Source organism: Cyprinodon variegatus, unplaced genomic scaffold (assembly GCF_000732505.1).
Source record: "Cyprinodon variegatus isolate N-32 unplaced genomic scaffold, C_variegatus-1.0 Scaffold653, whole genome shotgun sequence".
NCBI lineage: Eukaryota > Metazoa > Chordata > Actinopteri > Cyprinodontiformes > Cyprinodontidae > Cyprinodon > Cyprinodon variegatus.
In genome coordinates, this window is record NW_015151106.1 from 164,739 (window position 1) to 180,138 (window position 15,400).

Here is a 15,400-nt window from a genome sequence, read left to right on the forward strand (position 1 = left end):
ACTCAGCAGATGGCCGCTCACACTCAGCCTGGTTCTGCTGGAGGTTTCTTCCTGTTCAAAGGGGATTTTTTTTCTCTCCACTGTCGCTACAAGCATGCTTAGTGTGAGGGATTGCTGAAGAGTCACTGAGTCCTTAGATAGAAAACTTTGAACCAATGTGACTGTATGATCTAGTCGAATTGTCTCTGTAAATTGCCTTTAAATATAATATGTAGTGATTTAGTGCTATAAAAATACACTGAAGTGAACTGAATGTTGGTGGTGGCAGCATTATGCTAAGGGACGCTTTTCCTGAGTAGAATCAGGAACATGGAGGATGAGTTGATGAGAGTAAAAATCCGTTTCTGACAGAAACTTCAATCCTTCTCCTTCCTGTTTTCTCACCTGTGAGAGACTCGATCCCAGGGTCATAAAATTCGGGTAAACTACCCATTTTTTAAGGCTGTGTGAACATGCTTCACACGATTATGAAATTCTACCAGTTTTCCCCCCATCGGCCCTCAGCTTTCATAACACATCTCCTCGTGAGCGGCCCGCTGTGACTTCATCTGCTGCATAAATAAAACCGAATCAAATCAACTCAGCGGGGAGACGAATAATGATTAATGCTGGCTGGGACAGCGGCGGCGGCCCTCAGAGGCCGGCTCCATGTTTACAGACACGGCCGGCCTGAGAACGGGCCAGCCGATCACAGGGACGCGTAATCAGATCATCTCGCTGAGGGACTCGGACCAAATGAGCCTAATTAACAACAGGAGGAATGGGATGGGATTAATTATCTGTCATGTGCTGTTTTTAATCTCTGATATGAATTAAAAACACGTTGAGAGAAGCTGTGGAGTCTGATTACATTAGCTGTTCTCTCTCCAAAACCCAATTTATCTGTTTTACATCATTAAATCGTCAAAAATGGGGGAAAACAAACTCCTGCTCCATCATCCTGCAGGTTTGTTTCTAAAACGGTTTCAGCCACGTGGGGTTTTAGGGCGGGCGGACTTTGACTAGGCTGTTATATCTCCAATCACTTCCTGCACAGCTTCAGGCCCCTTTTCTTTTGTTTAAACAGTTTATTCCTGCTGGGTGCAAATAAAGAAACTTATTCAGCTCATTTCAGAGGGAATGCACTGGAAAAACTCACTGTTATTCAAATGATCGGACAAATAATTTAAGGTCAACTGACTTTAAAGTAAAGATTAGAAGCAAAGAAAGTAAAGAAGAAATGACTTATTTAGATTTCCATTGTTTGCAGTTTGCTGATTCTCACTGAAATAAATCAAAATCTAGCTAAGTCGTTTTTTTCTTAAAATAAGTGCATTTGTTCTTAGATTGAGGCGGTAAAAGAGACATTTTGCCGATGGAACAAAACTATTTACATTTAAAATAAGAAAAAAACAACTGCATTTTGTTATTTTAAGTGCATTTTATCTAATCATCTTAGTCTAAGAGTAAAAATACTCATTCCATTGGCAAATCGTCTCATTTATCTAAACAAATTAAGGGTAAATACACTTAATTTAAGAAAGTTTTACTTATTTCTAGATCGTTTTTCCAGGAGTCCGTGGAAAAAGAAGTTTTAAATCTCAACATAATTTTCCTACTTAAATTAAGCGAAACTAAAATGCACTGGAAAAATGGTTTAGAAATAAGTAAAACTTTCTTGCCCTTTAAAGGGGTCATAGAACGCAGAGTTTCCATGGTCATAGATGGATAACGATAGTTCAGTGGGTGAAATGGACGTACAGAGAAGATCAAACTCCATCAACAGCTCCTTTCTCTGCAAATCTCACAATTAGAAACTTCCACCATAGAACAGGCGAATCCAAACGAAGCCCTGAGCTGACGTAAACTCGGGATGTTGCCTTATTTGGTTCTGGCCTGGACTTTTGTCACAGGTATGGGCGGGTATGAACTGCTGGGCCGCTGACTGGACCGGACCTCAGCAGAGGGCCATGAGCCGTCCGTCCCCAGCCAGAGGAGAGGGGGCTGGGGGATGGGAAGGCAGGTAGGGGAAAGCATGCGGCTACCGTCCCCGAGTCGGGTTCGGTTGCTCCGTCCCCCTGCTGGCTTCCTCCCCCCGTCCGCCGGAGTTCTTGGATCAGCCCTGGAGCTCACGGCTCGGTTCTGCTGCACTGTAGTCGACCAAAATCCCGGACGATGTCTAAATTCCCCCCGGACATTTTTTCAGGTCTGAAAAGTTGGACATGTCTGTGAAAAAGAGGACGTCTGGTCCCCCTACCATATCAACAATCGGATGTTTCAGTGAGTGAGTGCTTGTTGCTATGATGCGTCTTTGCTCAGCAGCTTGGCTCGTTGTAAACCAACCAATCAGAGCACAGCTCATCTAAATATTCATGATCAAACCATAAAAGGAAGAAAACCTGTGGTTTCATTCTGGGGCTTTTAACCAGGCTGCATAGAACAGCAAATAGTACATTTTCAGACCAACCAATGTTACACACCCTATTAGAGACCTGAAGGACCAGATACCCTATAGAATCCTTCTATCACCCCTTTAAATAATAATTAAGATAAAGAATTGTTTTTTTCATTAAAAAATTTATGTTATTCTAGTTCAAACTATCTTCTTTTCCTGGTCTAAACAGGGGAAATGTTTTAAACACACTGAATGTCGAGTAAACTGACTTAGGTTTTGCAGAAAAAAGTATTTCATAAAACCAGAGTAATTAGTTATATAATTTAAAGTTTAACGTGTAATAATATGAATAAATACATATGAACATAAAGAAATAAGTGTCAACTTCGGTTACTTTTATTTAAGAAGTTTATGTAAAATATCTTAATTTGCTCTAGAAAGTTTTAATCAATAAAAAGCTTGGTTTAATCTATAATAGTTCTAATGTGTTTTACTGCCTAAATTCTACAAATAAAGAACCTAATGTAATTAATTCAAACCATTTTAGTTTGTAATAAAAAATAGAAACAAAATAAAAAAAAAACAAAATCAAAAAGATTTTTATATCCAACTCTAGCTGCAGTATTCAGTCTGTGGAGCAGAGTCTGAGGGGCCCCTGAGGGCCATTCTTTGACCCGCAGGTCGCAGTTATGCGGCGCTGACCCGGCCAAAGGCTGATCGGGTCCAGCCGGAGCTCGGGTCCATGACTCTTGGTTTCTGTAAGCCCGCTCCGGACAGCGAGCTGCCACATCACAAGCTCTGCGTGAATCCTTCCCCGTTGCTGCGGTTACCGCCTCCTCCTCTCATCCTCTGTGTCTGAATATCCATACGAGTTGCAGCTCCCGCAGAGACGGGACCGTCTGCAGAGAGCCGCCGCCTCCAGTCAATGGGTTCCTGTTGATTCTGCTCAGAACCAGACCAGGAAGCCAGAAGGTCCAGATATGGACGTCAAAACGCCGACCGCTGAGACGCCAACGACTCGCTCCATTCTCACCTCCCTCCCAACCCTCAGCGGACGACAGGAGTCAGGCGTCTGAAGAGGCCCGGCGCGTCGTTTGGACCCAAAGCCATCGAGTGCTGAAGTCCGGCTCAGCTGCTAAAAGCCTGACGAGGCGTAAAGATGCTGCTGATGTCTGCATCCTCCAGGCTTCCCTCAAGCTTTTAGAAATGAACCGTTAGCAGAACCTGGCCTTTAATTATTCATTCCTCATCTAAAGCTTTAGAGTTAAAGCTGCTGCCCCAAGGAGAGGTTTATGAGAGTGGCAGCAAAGAACGGTTCTGGAATCCACCCAGAGCCCTCAACGGCCCAAAACTAAGCTCTGACGGTTGATTGTTCACAATGATGAGAACGACGCTACACTGATACCTAAACCAGGGAACCCTGAACTAACTGCCAGCACAGGGGTGGCAGCATCATACAGTGGGCTGTCAGAAATACTAGTGCTCTGCAGAGTGCTAGGATAGAATCCAATGAAGTGGATGCTTGAATCCTGGCCCCAGTGTGGGACAGCAGAACCATGAGACGGACTCGGATCTGGATGGTTCTGGTCGGATAAAGCAAGCTAGCATTAAGCTAGCATTAAGCTACTTTAAGCCCCAACTAGGCGCTTAAAGCAGCTTTCCTTTTTGATAAAGCTTCTAGTTAGAGTGGCTCAGGTTATCCTGATCTATCTCTATAGTTCTGCTGCTATAGGCTTAGACTGCTGGAGGACATAGGGACCATTCTATCTCTATTCTCCCACTCTGCAGAATCTGTTAGTTCAATCTCTAACGTTCTGCTCTCTCTGCTTTTTCTCATAGTAGCTTCATCTGGTCTGTTCCTGTTTGGCTGTGACTCTGTTTTTCAGTGTAGTCCTGTTTCTCTGACTGTGACTAACTGGGTGTGCTCTCTTTATCCTGCCTGGCTGTGTTTCCTGGACACAGCCAGGAAACACACTGTGGAGCTGGTTGACAGTTGCCTTTTGTATCTATGCTTCTTTTTCTATGTCTGCTTCTGTCTCCTTGAACCCCAGTGGGCCTCAGCAGATGGCCGCTCACACTGAGCCTGGTTCTGCTGGAGGTTTCTTCCTGTTCAAAGGGAGTTTTTCCTCTCCACTGTCGCTACAAGCATGCTTAGTGTGAGGGATTGCTGAAGAGTCAATGAGTCGATGCAATTAGCTGGTTTTCCTTAGATAGAAAACTTTGAATCAATCTGACTGGATGATCTGGTGAACTGGAAAGTGACCTAAGATGACATGATGTGAATTGGAGCTATAGAAATAAACTGATTTGACTTTTCTCTGAAGTCTTAATTTGGACGTATTTCTGTATAAAAAGCTGCCACCTTGAGTCAAATTTCCTGTAGAGTCATAAAGCACCAACAACCACCATAGAATCCATCTCCTAAAGCTAATTATTCATAAAATAAAAAGAGAAATTATCTCATTTTCTCCCATTAACGGTGTTTAATGATCAGCGTTCTCTAAAACACCAGATGGGGCTTTTTTTTTTTTAAAGGACGGCTGCTCCTGGGCGAGCGGCTGACCTTTACAAGAACAATGCTGCTAATTAAACGCTAACAAACTGACAGGGAGGAACGCAGTGCTTTTAAAAGCAAAGCATAGGGATGTATGAGATGTCTGGATGAACGAACGAATCGGATTTAAAGGCAGAAAGCGCGTCAGGAAGCAGCAGAGTGACTCGGATCTCCATCCACCTTCCTGATGATTTAAATCTGATATTCTTCCAGGTTTTCTTATATTTAACAAACATATTTAAGGTCGCTGCTCCTTTTATTCCTGCACTAAAAAGCTGAGCTGCATAGATTTGATCCATTAGATTCTGGTTCTGATAATAATCAAACCTTATCAGCAGCTGGTTGTTTTCAGCTAGAAAAATGATGGCTTGAGATCAGAGAACCTGAATAATTAGTTAAATATTTTAGGATCCTTCATTGGTTCCTGTGCTGCTCATTGTTCAGATGTGTCACCAGTTGATGGAGGTTGACCCAAAGATGCTCTTTAAATGAAATAGTGTGACGGTTTTACAAGATATATATATATATATATATATATATATATATATATATATATATATATATATATATATATTTTATTTTTTTTTGGGGTTAAGAAAAAAAAAAAAGAGGGGACCAAATACACGACCAGGTGGTGCTCCACTGAAAGATTTTTTTTTTTTTTCTACAGACACAAAAATTTACTACTGTGCATCAGGGTTTTAGAAATAAAGTAACATTTTATTTAATATTATTATTGTGTTTTTTAATTGGGTTGAGAAAAAAAAACAAGGGGACCGAATACACGACCAAGTGGTACTCCACTGAAAAATATTATTTATTTTTGCATAAAGCAACAAAAATTAACTACTATATGTCCAGGTTTTAGAGGTAAAGTTACATTTTATCTAATATTTATTTTTAATTGGGTTGAGAAAAAAATAAAAATAAGGGGACCAAATACACGACCAGGTGGTGCTCCACTGAAAGAGGTATTCAAGCTTTCTCAAAGATGCATCCACATCCAGCTTTTTTTATTTAAAAATATAATAAATATTAAAAAAAAAAATACAGAAGAGGATTAGGGCCACTGAAAAAAATTAAAAAGTTAACAGATTTTTTTTTTTCAGTATAATATAAGAAAAAAGTCAGAATTCTGACTTTAATCTAATTTCTAAATTAATTCTGCCAGCTAACAAACATGTTAGCATCCAGCCGTAGCCATGTCTGTTTTAGAGACTAGTTCTCTTGTTTTAATCACCTTCTGCTCCTCTATTAATCAAACAGCATCAGCAGGGACCCTCAGGGACGGAAAAAGTCACCTAATTCCGTAATTTTCCACCAGTGTGTTCCTGTTTCTCTCAAACAACTGAAGCTGATTGCTCCACATCTCTGCCTTCATGGAGCCCATCTACATTAAGATCCACAATTCTCAGATTCAAGTCAGAATTCTCTTTTTTCTCAGATTAAACTGAAATATTTAAAAATCTATTAACTTTTTTTTTTTTCAGTGGCCCTAATCCTATTCCTTAAAAAAAAAGAAGAAAAAAAAATTCCCCACAAAATAAATGTCCGTATTTTTGCTCCCAGGAAGAAAGTCTCCAGTATAAATTGCCCCACAGCAAGAGCCGTGAATTAAGTGAATTTCTCCGCTGTGAGATCAATAAAGCTCATCTAATGTAATCTAAACAAAAGAAAAAACATAAGAACTCGTCCAGAAGTCCAACAATTGCATAAAAAACAACACAAACAAACAAACACAGAATGGATCAACAGGTAGATGAGGACAATCTTGCACAGAGACAAGAACAATATTTCTTTTGTTGGTTTAACTAGATATTTTTTTGTAATGGAGCACAATATTTAACTTCATTTGATGTTTTCAGTAATTATAGAACTCAAAGAGAATATTTGATCTGTGACGTCACCGTCTTACGGGATATCAGTGGCGACACATCATGGCGGCAGGTTTTCTCTTTCCTTAATGATCCATGAGAGTAACATCCATGCAGCAGAGCAGCGGTGAAAAGCTGACAACACGAAGGATTAACCAGCCTGGGATGGACTGGTTGTTTCTGATGCTGTCTGCTGGGAAACTGGATTTAAGAGCCACATTGAACAGTGAACCAATCAGGTAAGTGCATGAGTTAAAGGGGCGTAATCAAGGCGCGCCGTGAGCTGTGAACGAACAGGAGGGTTTAGAAATAACGGTGCATCCAGCTCTGTGCAACAAGCAGGTTGGAACTAGCCGGGATGTTCAGGATCAAATCCGCCTGAACTGGAAAGGGAAGGAAAACTGTGTGGAGGGAAAAATGTTGAGGTACGGCTCCAAACGAAGGTCATGAGAGAAAAGAATGAGTCACAGCCTCCTCATGGCAGGAAGGGGAGGACTGATGTTATTAGGAGATCCATCTGACCAGAGGAAGATAGATTAACCTAACAGGAACTTAAAGGAATAGTACAGTCTACTCACCCCCATGCTGAACAACACTCTGGAGTACTTTTTTGATATCTCAAATGCATCTGGAGATCTGGGAGGCTTCTTGCTGTCTGCTGACATTCAAATAATGGAGGTCTATGGCGCCCGAGACAGAAAGGTCCATAAAAGTCCACAAAAAACGTGTCAATATTCCTCCATACTGCTCGTCCAATGTATTCCAAGTGTCCTGAGTGGGTAGCATCCAGAATTTACTCGAAACGAAGTCATTTAGAATGTTTTTAGAGCATAAACAGTAGTGTATAGGACTTCCTAAAAGCGCGTTCACGAGTCTACGGAAACCGCGGCAGACCAAACCAGATGAAAGTGCGCATTCAGCGTCTGCTCTGCCGATAATGCAAGCGTAGAAGAAGAAATGTGCTGTTTACCTGTGCAAAGAAAGAAACAACGAAAGAAAAATGTCTGAGGACTTCAGTGTTGAGGAAGAGCATGAGTTCTTTGCCGAGCTGAATGCGCACTCTCGTCTGGTTTGGTCTGCCGCGGTTTCCGTAGACTCGTGAACTCGCTTTTAGGAAATCCTATACACTACTGTTTATGCTCTAAAAACATTCTAAATGACTTCGTTTCGAGTAAATTCTGGACGCTACCCACTCAGGACACTTGGAATACATTGGACGAGCAGTATGGAGGAATATTGACACGTTTTTTGTGGACTTTTATGGACCTTTCTGCCTCGGGCGCCATAGACCTCCATTATTTGAATGTCAGCAGACAGCAAGAAGCCTCCCAGATCTCCAGATGCATTTGAGATATCAAAAAAGTACTCCAGGGTGTTGTTCAGCATGGGGGTGAGTAGAAAATGAAGGCTAATCATGTTTTGGGTGTACTATTCCTTTAAGTTGTTTAAGCAGGGGGTGGGTTGGTTCCCCTGGAGGGAGTGTGTGCTGGGATTTTGTAACGTATAAATGTTTGTACTGAAATGCTTAGTTCAAATACATTTGAACCTTTTTTCTTGCAAAAAATGCCTCAGCTTCCTAACTCCACAACTGGAAACCTGAGAACTCTACCAAGGATCAAACACGGAGGAGGCAGCATCATTCTGTGGCTTCAGAAAATGATTATTTCTAAGCCTTGATCCACAGGCTGAGTTCAACCCAACATTAGAGGCGGCTGTACTGGAACAGCCTGATGGGTTTAGGCTCAACAAATCCCATTTTATGTCCCGTGAGACTAAAACTAAAAGTCCCCCAATCACCAGAAAAACAACAACCGCCTTTTTCACTAATTCATGACAAACAAGCCAAACATCAATGGAGCTCAGTGAAGGCTTCCTAGAAGCTCCACTAATTCTGCCCAGCTGAAACAAAGCAGAGCCTGTTCGGCCGAGCAAACATCTTCATAAACGGCCAGGATTGCATTAAGACGTTCAGCTGTCATTAGCGGCTGCAGCCATCATGTGCAGATGGTGCAGCCCTGAGGAGCAATACCCCCCACCCCCCCAACAGGAAGCCCAGATCTGAGCAGACAGCAGCGTTCAATCAGCTGGGAGTCACATGTCAGGCCCCACATAAACACAACACCGTTATGTAACCTCGGCATGAACATCAGAGGCTAATTAAGGCAGCGAGGTGAAGATAGGAGCTGAATTTATTATCAGATTATTTCACATCTAAGAGACTCTCTGCTGACATTGAAGCAGACGATGTTAAACCAACGCTTGTTAGATTACGCCCTGCAGCTCCTGCAGAACCCCCGAGGAGACCAGAAGGCTCTGACTGACAGCCGTCCGCTCCCATCATGCACCTGGTCCGTCTCCACGGGCGACCCGACCGACGCCGCAGGAACACGGAAACAACTATAAACAGAATCATCTCTGCCCGGCCTCTAGACACTAAAACCACCCAAAAAATTATATCAGACGCTGCAAAAATATTCTGAAAAATGCTTAAAATATATTTTTTACCCTTAATTTAAGTAGGAAAATCAGATGATGCCAATGGAATGAGACTGCAATTGTTTTTTATTATTTTAAATGCTAATTGTCTTGTACCATGGGCAACATGTCGCACATTTATTTTAATAAAAACTGACTTACTAGGGCACAGACTTCACTTATATCTCCCTAACCGGGATGAAGGAAACACATAAAGGCCCAAATATAAACACTTCTTTTGATCTTCTGGTGAAATATTTCTCCAACATTCCAGAATCTCTGGAAATCATTTTGGATTCCTGAAGCTTCCCGACATATTTTCCCCTTCATCCGAACACCAAGACTCTGAAGGATCCCATCTGGTTCCTCTATAAACCAGTCCAATCTTCTTGGAAGCATCAGAACTGTGTTTACATGTACGGTTAATACAACTCTTCCTTATTTGTGCAAATTAATTATGTTTTTAATTAAAATTCCACCAGAATGCTGATAATATTAAGTTCAGTGTCCACCATATTGGATCAGTCCATTTGCTGCACATGTTCAGAAAGGTCCAAACAGACAGCAGCAAACCATTTGAAAACAAACCATGCAAAGAGCAGTGTTGCCAACTTAGCGCTTTAGTCGCTATATTTAGCCACTTTTCAGACCCCTCTAGCACTTTGATTTCTAAAAAGCTCCTAGCGCCAAATCTAGAGACTTTTTTCTGCTACTGGAGACTTTGGAGACAACATCTAAAAGCAGCGAACTCTGCTCTCCAGAGCAAGTAGATTGGTAACCCCGCCTCCTGCTCTCCTCTATCTTGTCTGCTGTCATGATTCATGCAGCTATTATTTCATCCAAATGAAAAATGGAGAACAGATAAGCAGATCATGGCTTGTCTACAGTGAAAAGAAGGACTGGGTTATTTACTTTGGCCTTTTTGGAAACACAGGAAGGAGCAATCAGCTAAGTGAGCTTAGTGCTTGGAAAAAATCTTTCATTCCTTTAGAGACAGCATGAAAAGTCAGCTGAGTACAAAACATAGAGAGGAAAACAAGAAGAAAAGGGACAAGAAGAGAGGGACACAACCTAGAGGGCACCCTGCCTGTCTTTGCCTAGGGCCCCACATTTCCCAAATCCGCCCCTGGAAATGTCCACCATCTGTTAAGCTTCTAGAGCCGCTTCTTTTTAGAACCAGTTCACTGTTAAAACCGTCTACATAGATACCAAACAAGTTCATATCCAGTTTAACAAACAGAACCAGCGTTTGCACTGCAAAAACCAACCAGAAATAGGTAAAACATTCCTTAAATTAAGTGTATTTACCCTTAATTTGACGTGGTAAATAAAATGATTTGGTAATGGAATCACTATTTACCACTAAAATAAGATAATTAGATATTATGCACTTGAAATAAGACAAAGCAATAGTTATTTTTTTTCTTATTTTAAATATAAATTGTCTTCAATTGGCAAAGTGTCTCACTTACCTCCTAAATTTAAGAGAATATGGACTTAATTTCAGCAAAAATGACTAATAAAAACAATCTAAATAAGTCATTTGTTTCTTTAAATAGTGCTTTTTTTTCTTTAATTCAGGAGGTAAGTGAGAATTTAAGTGACAATTTATTTTTAAAATTAGAAAACACAATAGAATTGTCTTATTTAAAGTGCATATTATCTAACTATCTTATTTTAAGAGTAATAAATCTCATTCCATTGGGAAATCATCTTATTTATCTGCTCAAATTAAGGGTAAATACACTTGATTTAAGAAATTTGTACTTATTTTTAGATCGTTTTTGCAGTGCAGCTGAGACAGACCTTCACACTTCAAAACAATCTAGAAAAAATAAGCAAACATTTCTCAAAATAAGTCTATTTCCCCTTAAATTGAGCAGGTAAATAAGGTAGTTTGCCAATGGAGTTAGTATTTTAGTCTTAATATAAGATAATTAGATAATATGCACTTGAAATAAAACAATGAAATTGTTTCTTCTTATTTTAAATCTAAATTGTCTTGCTCCATAAGCAAAGTGTGTCACTTACCTCCTTAATTCAAGAAAAAACGGCCTTATTTTTTTAAAAAACTTCAGTTTTTTTCAGTGCAGCCTCCCTTCTCCAGCTTCCCATCCTCCATGTGAGGATCAGACAATCAGATAGTCTCTGCTGTCTCTGCTCAGGCAGACAAGGCGCCTCTGGCAGGAAGGCTAAAGAAGCTGAAGGCCACATGAAACAATGCGGCCTATAGATCCAAACATCAGGATAAATGGATTTTCCACTTTAGAGCAGGAGGCAGAGAAAAAGAACATTCCTCCAGATACCAGGAAATCCCTGCTTTTTCAGAGCATCTATTAAACCATAAGTTATCATAAAAAAGAAATGATCTCTAAGATGTTTGTTTTGTCTGTTTTAGAGCCTGAGAGCGAAGCTCATTTCTCTCTGCTCTGATCTGCTGGTTTTAAAGCAGAGATTAACCTGGATGGAGTTTCATGGGCTACTTTCCTTTGCCAGGTTTCTGTTAATGGTTTGGAATCCCCACTAGAGGGAATGATCAGATCCCAGCAGAAAACCCACTGCACTGGAAAAAATCCAAATCTAGATAAGTCGTTTATTCTTAGAATAAGTGCATTTGTTCTTGAATCGAGGAGGTAAAAATAGAACAACACAATTTACACTTAAAATTAGAAAACACAATTGCATTGTCTTATTTCAAGTGCATATTATCTAGATATCTGATTTTAAGAGTAAAACTGGTCATTCCGTTGGCAAACTATCTCATTTACCTGCTCAAATTAAGGGTAAATACACTTAATTTAAGACATTTTTTACTAATTTTTAGATCGTTTTTGCAGTGTGGGAAAATGTCTTAAATTAACCGTTTTTACCTTTAATTTGAGCAGTTAAATGAGATTATCTTCCAATGGAATGGAGTATTTTTACTCTTAAAATGATATATTTAGATAAAATGCACTTGAAATCAGACAATGAAATAGTGTTTTTCTTATTTTAAAGGTAACAATGTGAACAAAATTAACTTATTTAAAGAAAAACTGACTTTGATTTTGATTTATTTCCAGTGTAACATAACCTGTCTGCTAATCCTGAAACAGGAATATTTCCAAACCACCTTTCATCTCACTGATAGAAAACAAAACAAAAAACTGACAAATGATCAGAAACAAGTGGGGGAGGAGCAGAGCTACTATGGATGTTATCTAATGATAGGAAACTCTGCAGAATTTCTTCTATTTTTCAGTTTTATTTTAACTGGACAAAAAAAAATGTTTTGTTTTGGGGGTTTTTCTGTCCAGAACATGAAGTTAAGCTAAAATTGTTCATGTTTGTAGCACAGAGCTTGGAATCCTGAGGTTGTGAGTTCAAAACCCACTCCCACAGACTGCCACTCTGGGTCCCTGAGCAAAGACCTTTAACCACTGATTGCTCCCTGGGCGCCGCACCATGGCAGCCCACTGCTGTCCAAGGTTAGATGTGACATAAATAAAGTTAATTTATGTTTTACAGATAAAACAACCAGCCTGCAAATCATCTGACCAATCAGAGAAGAGAAAGTTCTTAAAGAGGCAGGAGGACGACTGCGACACGTACATAACAATCAGGATTCAGATTCCTGTTTTTCTTTCAGATCTCATCTGCTGATTGGAATAAAAAAACGTTTTTAAACATCTTTTTTTCGATGGAGGGAATTCTGAAATCCAGGAGAAAATAAAGACTTCACACGATTATCCCCGTTTACACATCACTGCATTCATTCACAACCTGCATCTAATTTTAAGCAGCTGCAAAAAAAAGGACATCAAAATGCACGCTGGGTGATGCATTTATGAACCGGAAATAGTGGGAAATTGTAGCTTTAGATCAAAGTCAGCCAAAGGGAACAAATCAGATCCTGGAGGGTTGATGCATCTATAATCGTTCAAGATGAGGAACTTTCAACAAGTGGGTATAAATATACAAGAGCCGCTTCTATTTTATTTATTTTATTTTTATGTTTCCATCCTCTTGGTGCTGAAGCTTCATTCTGCTGTGATTTAAATTCCCATCCAGCAGTGAGCCAACTCCAGGCAATAAATGATTAAACTTACTCTGTCTGCTTCGGTGTGTTTTGATGTGAATGTTGGAAGTTTAAAATCATCTAGAAAAAGGAGGCGCTCTGCAGGACCAGCTAATATTTATGGATAGATAGATGCCGGGGTGAGAAGAAGGAAAATAATCAAAGTCCAGCCGCTGCAGCTCAGAGGCATCCGGATGATTAAAAAGCCTGCGTGAGACGGATGGAGGTAAATTAAAGATGTCTGTTTATCAGAGAGTTATAAAGGAGCGTCAGGATGAAGACCTCCTTATCTGTCCTGACATACGGGGGGCAAAGACAGACGAAGAAACGTCTGAAAAGATCAATTTATAGCCTTTAAAACAGGATTATTAACATTCCCAACACTGCACTGGAAGAAAACAGAAATCTAGATAATTTTTTTCCTAAAATTAGTGCATTTATTCTTGGATTCAGGAGATAAAAGAGACATTTTAAAAACGGAACAAAACAATTTATATTTAAAATAAGAAAACATAATTGCATCGTCTTATTTCAAGTGCATTTTATCAAAATATCGTTAAAATACCTCATTTACTTCCTTAATTTAAGTGTAAATACACTAAATTTAAGGAATTTTTACTTTTTCAGCAGTTAAGTGATACACTTTGCCAATGGAATAAGGTAATTTACATTTAAAATAAGAAAAAAACAACTGCAGTCTCTTATTTCAAGTGCATAATATCTAATTTTATACTTTAATAGTAAAAACCCTCATTCCATCGGCAGATTGTCTCATTTACCTGCTGAAATTAAGGGTAAATACACTTCATTTGAGATCATTTTTGCAGTGCAGGTTGTTTAAAATGTGAAAAATGATCCAGTTTCCCTCCTATCATGTAACCTTTATCATATTTTGTCTAATATGGTAAAAAATAAACTATTTAGCTTTTATTTTTCAACTAAAGCTGAAATTAATTTCGAAAACTTGGAGTAAACATGTTGGAATAAACGGCACAAACATTGTGTTTCATTCAGGCTGCAAAGTCGACATCTAGATACGTCTTTTTTTCTTCAAATAAATGCATTTGTTCTAGAATTTAGGAGATAAAAGTGACATTTTGTATTCACTGCAAAAACAATCTAGAAATAAGTAAAAATGTCTTCAATTAAGTGAATTTGTCCTTAATTTTAGTAGGTAAATAAGATGATTTGCCAACGGAATAAGACTGTTTACTCTTAAAATAAGATAATTAGATAAAATGCTGTGGAAATAAGACAATGCAATTATTTTTTTTACTTATTTTAAGTGTAAATTATCTTGTTTCACTGGCAAAGTGCCTCACTTACCTCCTCAATTCCAGAAAAAGTTGTTGTTTTTTTGCATTGTAGACTTATTTCAAGTTGTATATTATCAAACTATCTTATTTAAGAGTAGAAATACTCATTCCATTTCCAAACTAAGGATATAAAGACTTTATTTAAGGAATTTGTACTTCTTTCTAGATAATCTTTGCAGTGGATTTCCTCCTGCATGACTGTGCAATCAGGACAAACCATCTGCTGGGCTTCAACTTAATCATGCAGCTTTTATCAGCTCTGAGAAACGACTTAAATGACACTTTCTGGGTGTTTTTTCTGCCATAAAGTCATGTTTCAGATGTAATGTGGTCATAAATTGTCAATCTAAGCAGATAAAACATGATTGATCTTTAATAAAATGAGGGCTCAGCAGCTCCTGCAGCTTTAATCAGATTAAACAAACCTTTCTAACATGTTTCTGCAGTTAAAGTCTGGTTTTATTCCTCATGTTTCCAGATAAACTCTGCAGGATGATCTTAGGACCTGCGGAGGCGCACCTGTGCAGGGGTCTTACCTGCAGCTGCTGGAAGCCGCTCTCAGAGCCTCCTCTTCGGGCTGGGTGCAGCCGGCAGCCCGCTCCACGGTGCAGAGGAGCCGGGCAGCGGGTCGCTGTTCCTGGAGAGGTCGGTGCTGCTCATACAGCTGCTGCCAGCGCACGGCGGAGGCTTTCTGAACCCTCCCTCCCTCCGTAGTAAGGAGCTTTGCTTCCACCTGATCACGCGTCATCC

At 39.6% G+C, this 15,400-nt stretch overlaps 1 protein-coding gene across 1 annotated transcript in view; it reads right to left on the reverse strand.

Annotated features, from left to right (window-relative positions):
* LOC107096826 (growth hormone receptor-like) overlaps window positions 1–15,398 on the reverse strand; it is a 61,272-nt gene extending 45,874 nt beyond the window's left edge. Inside the window, exon 1 of the mRNA XM_015393696.1 lies at window positions 15,187–15,398. Within this exon, the coding sequence (XP_015249182.1) occupies window positions 15,187–15,398 (212 nt within the window). The remainder of the gene's footprint in view (window positions 1–15,186) is intronic.
* Between the last annotated feature and the right edge of the window lie 2 nt (window positions 15,399–15,400).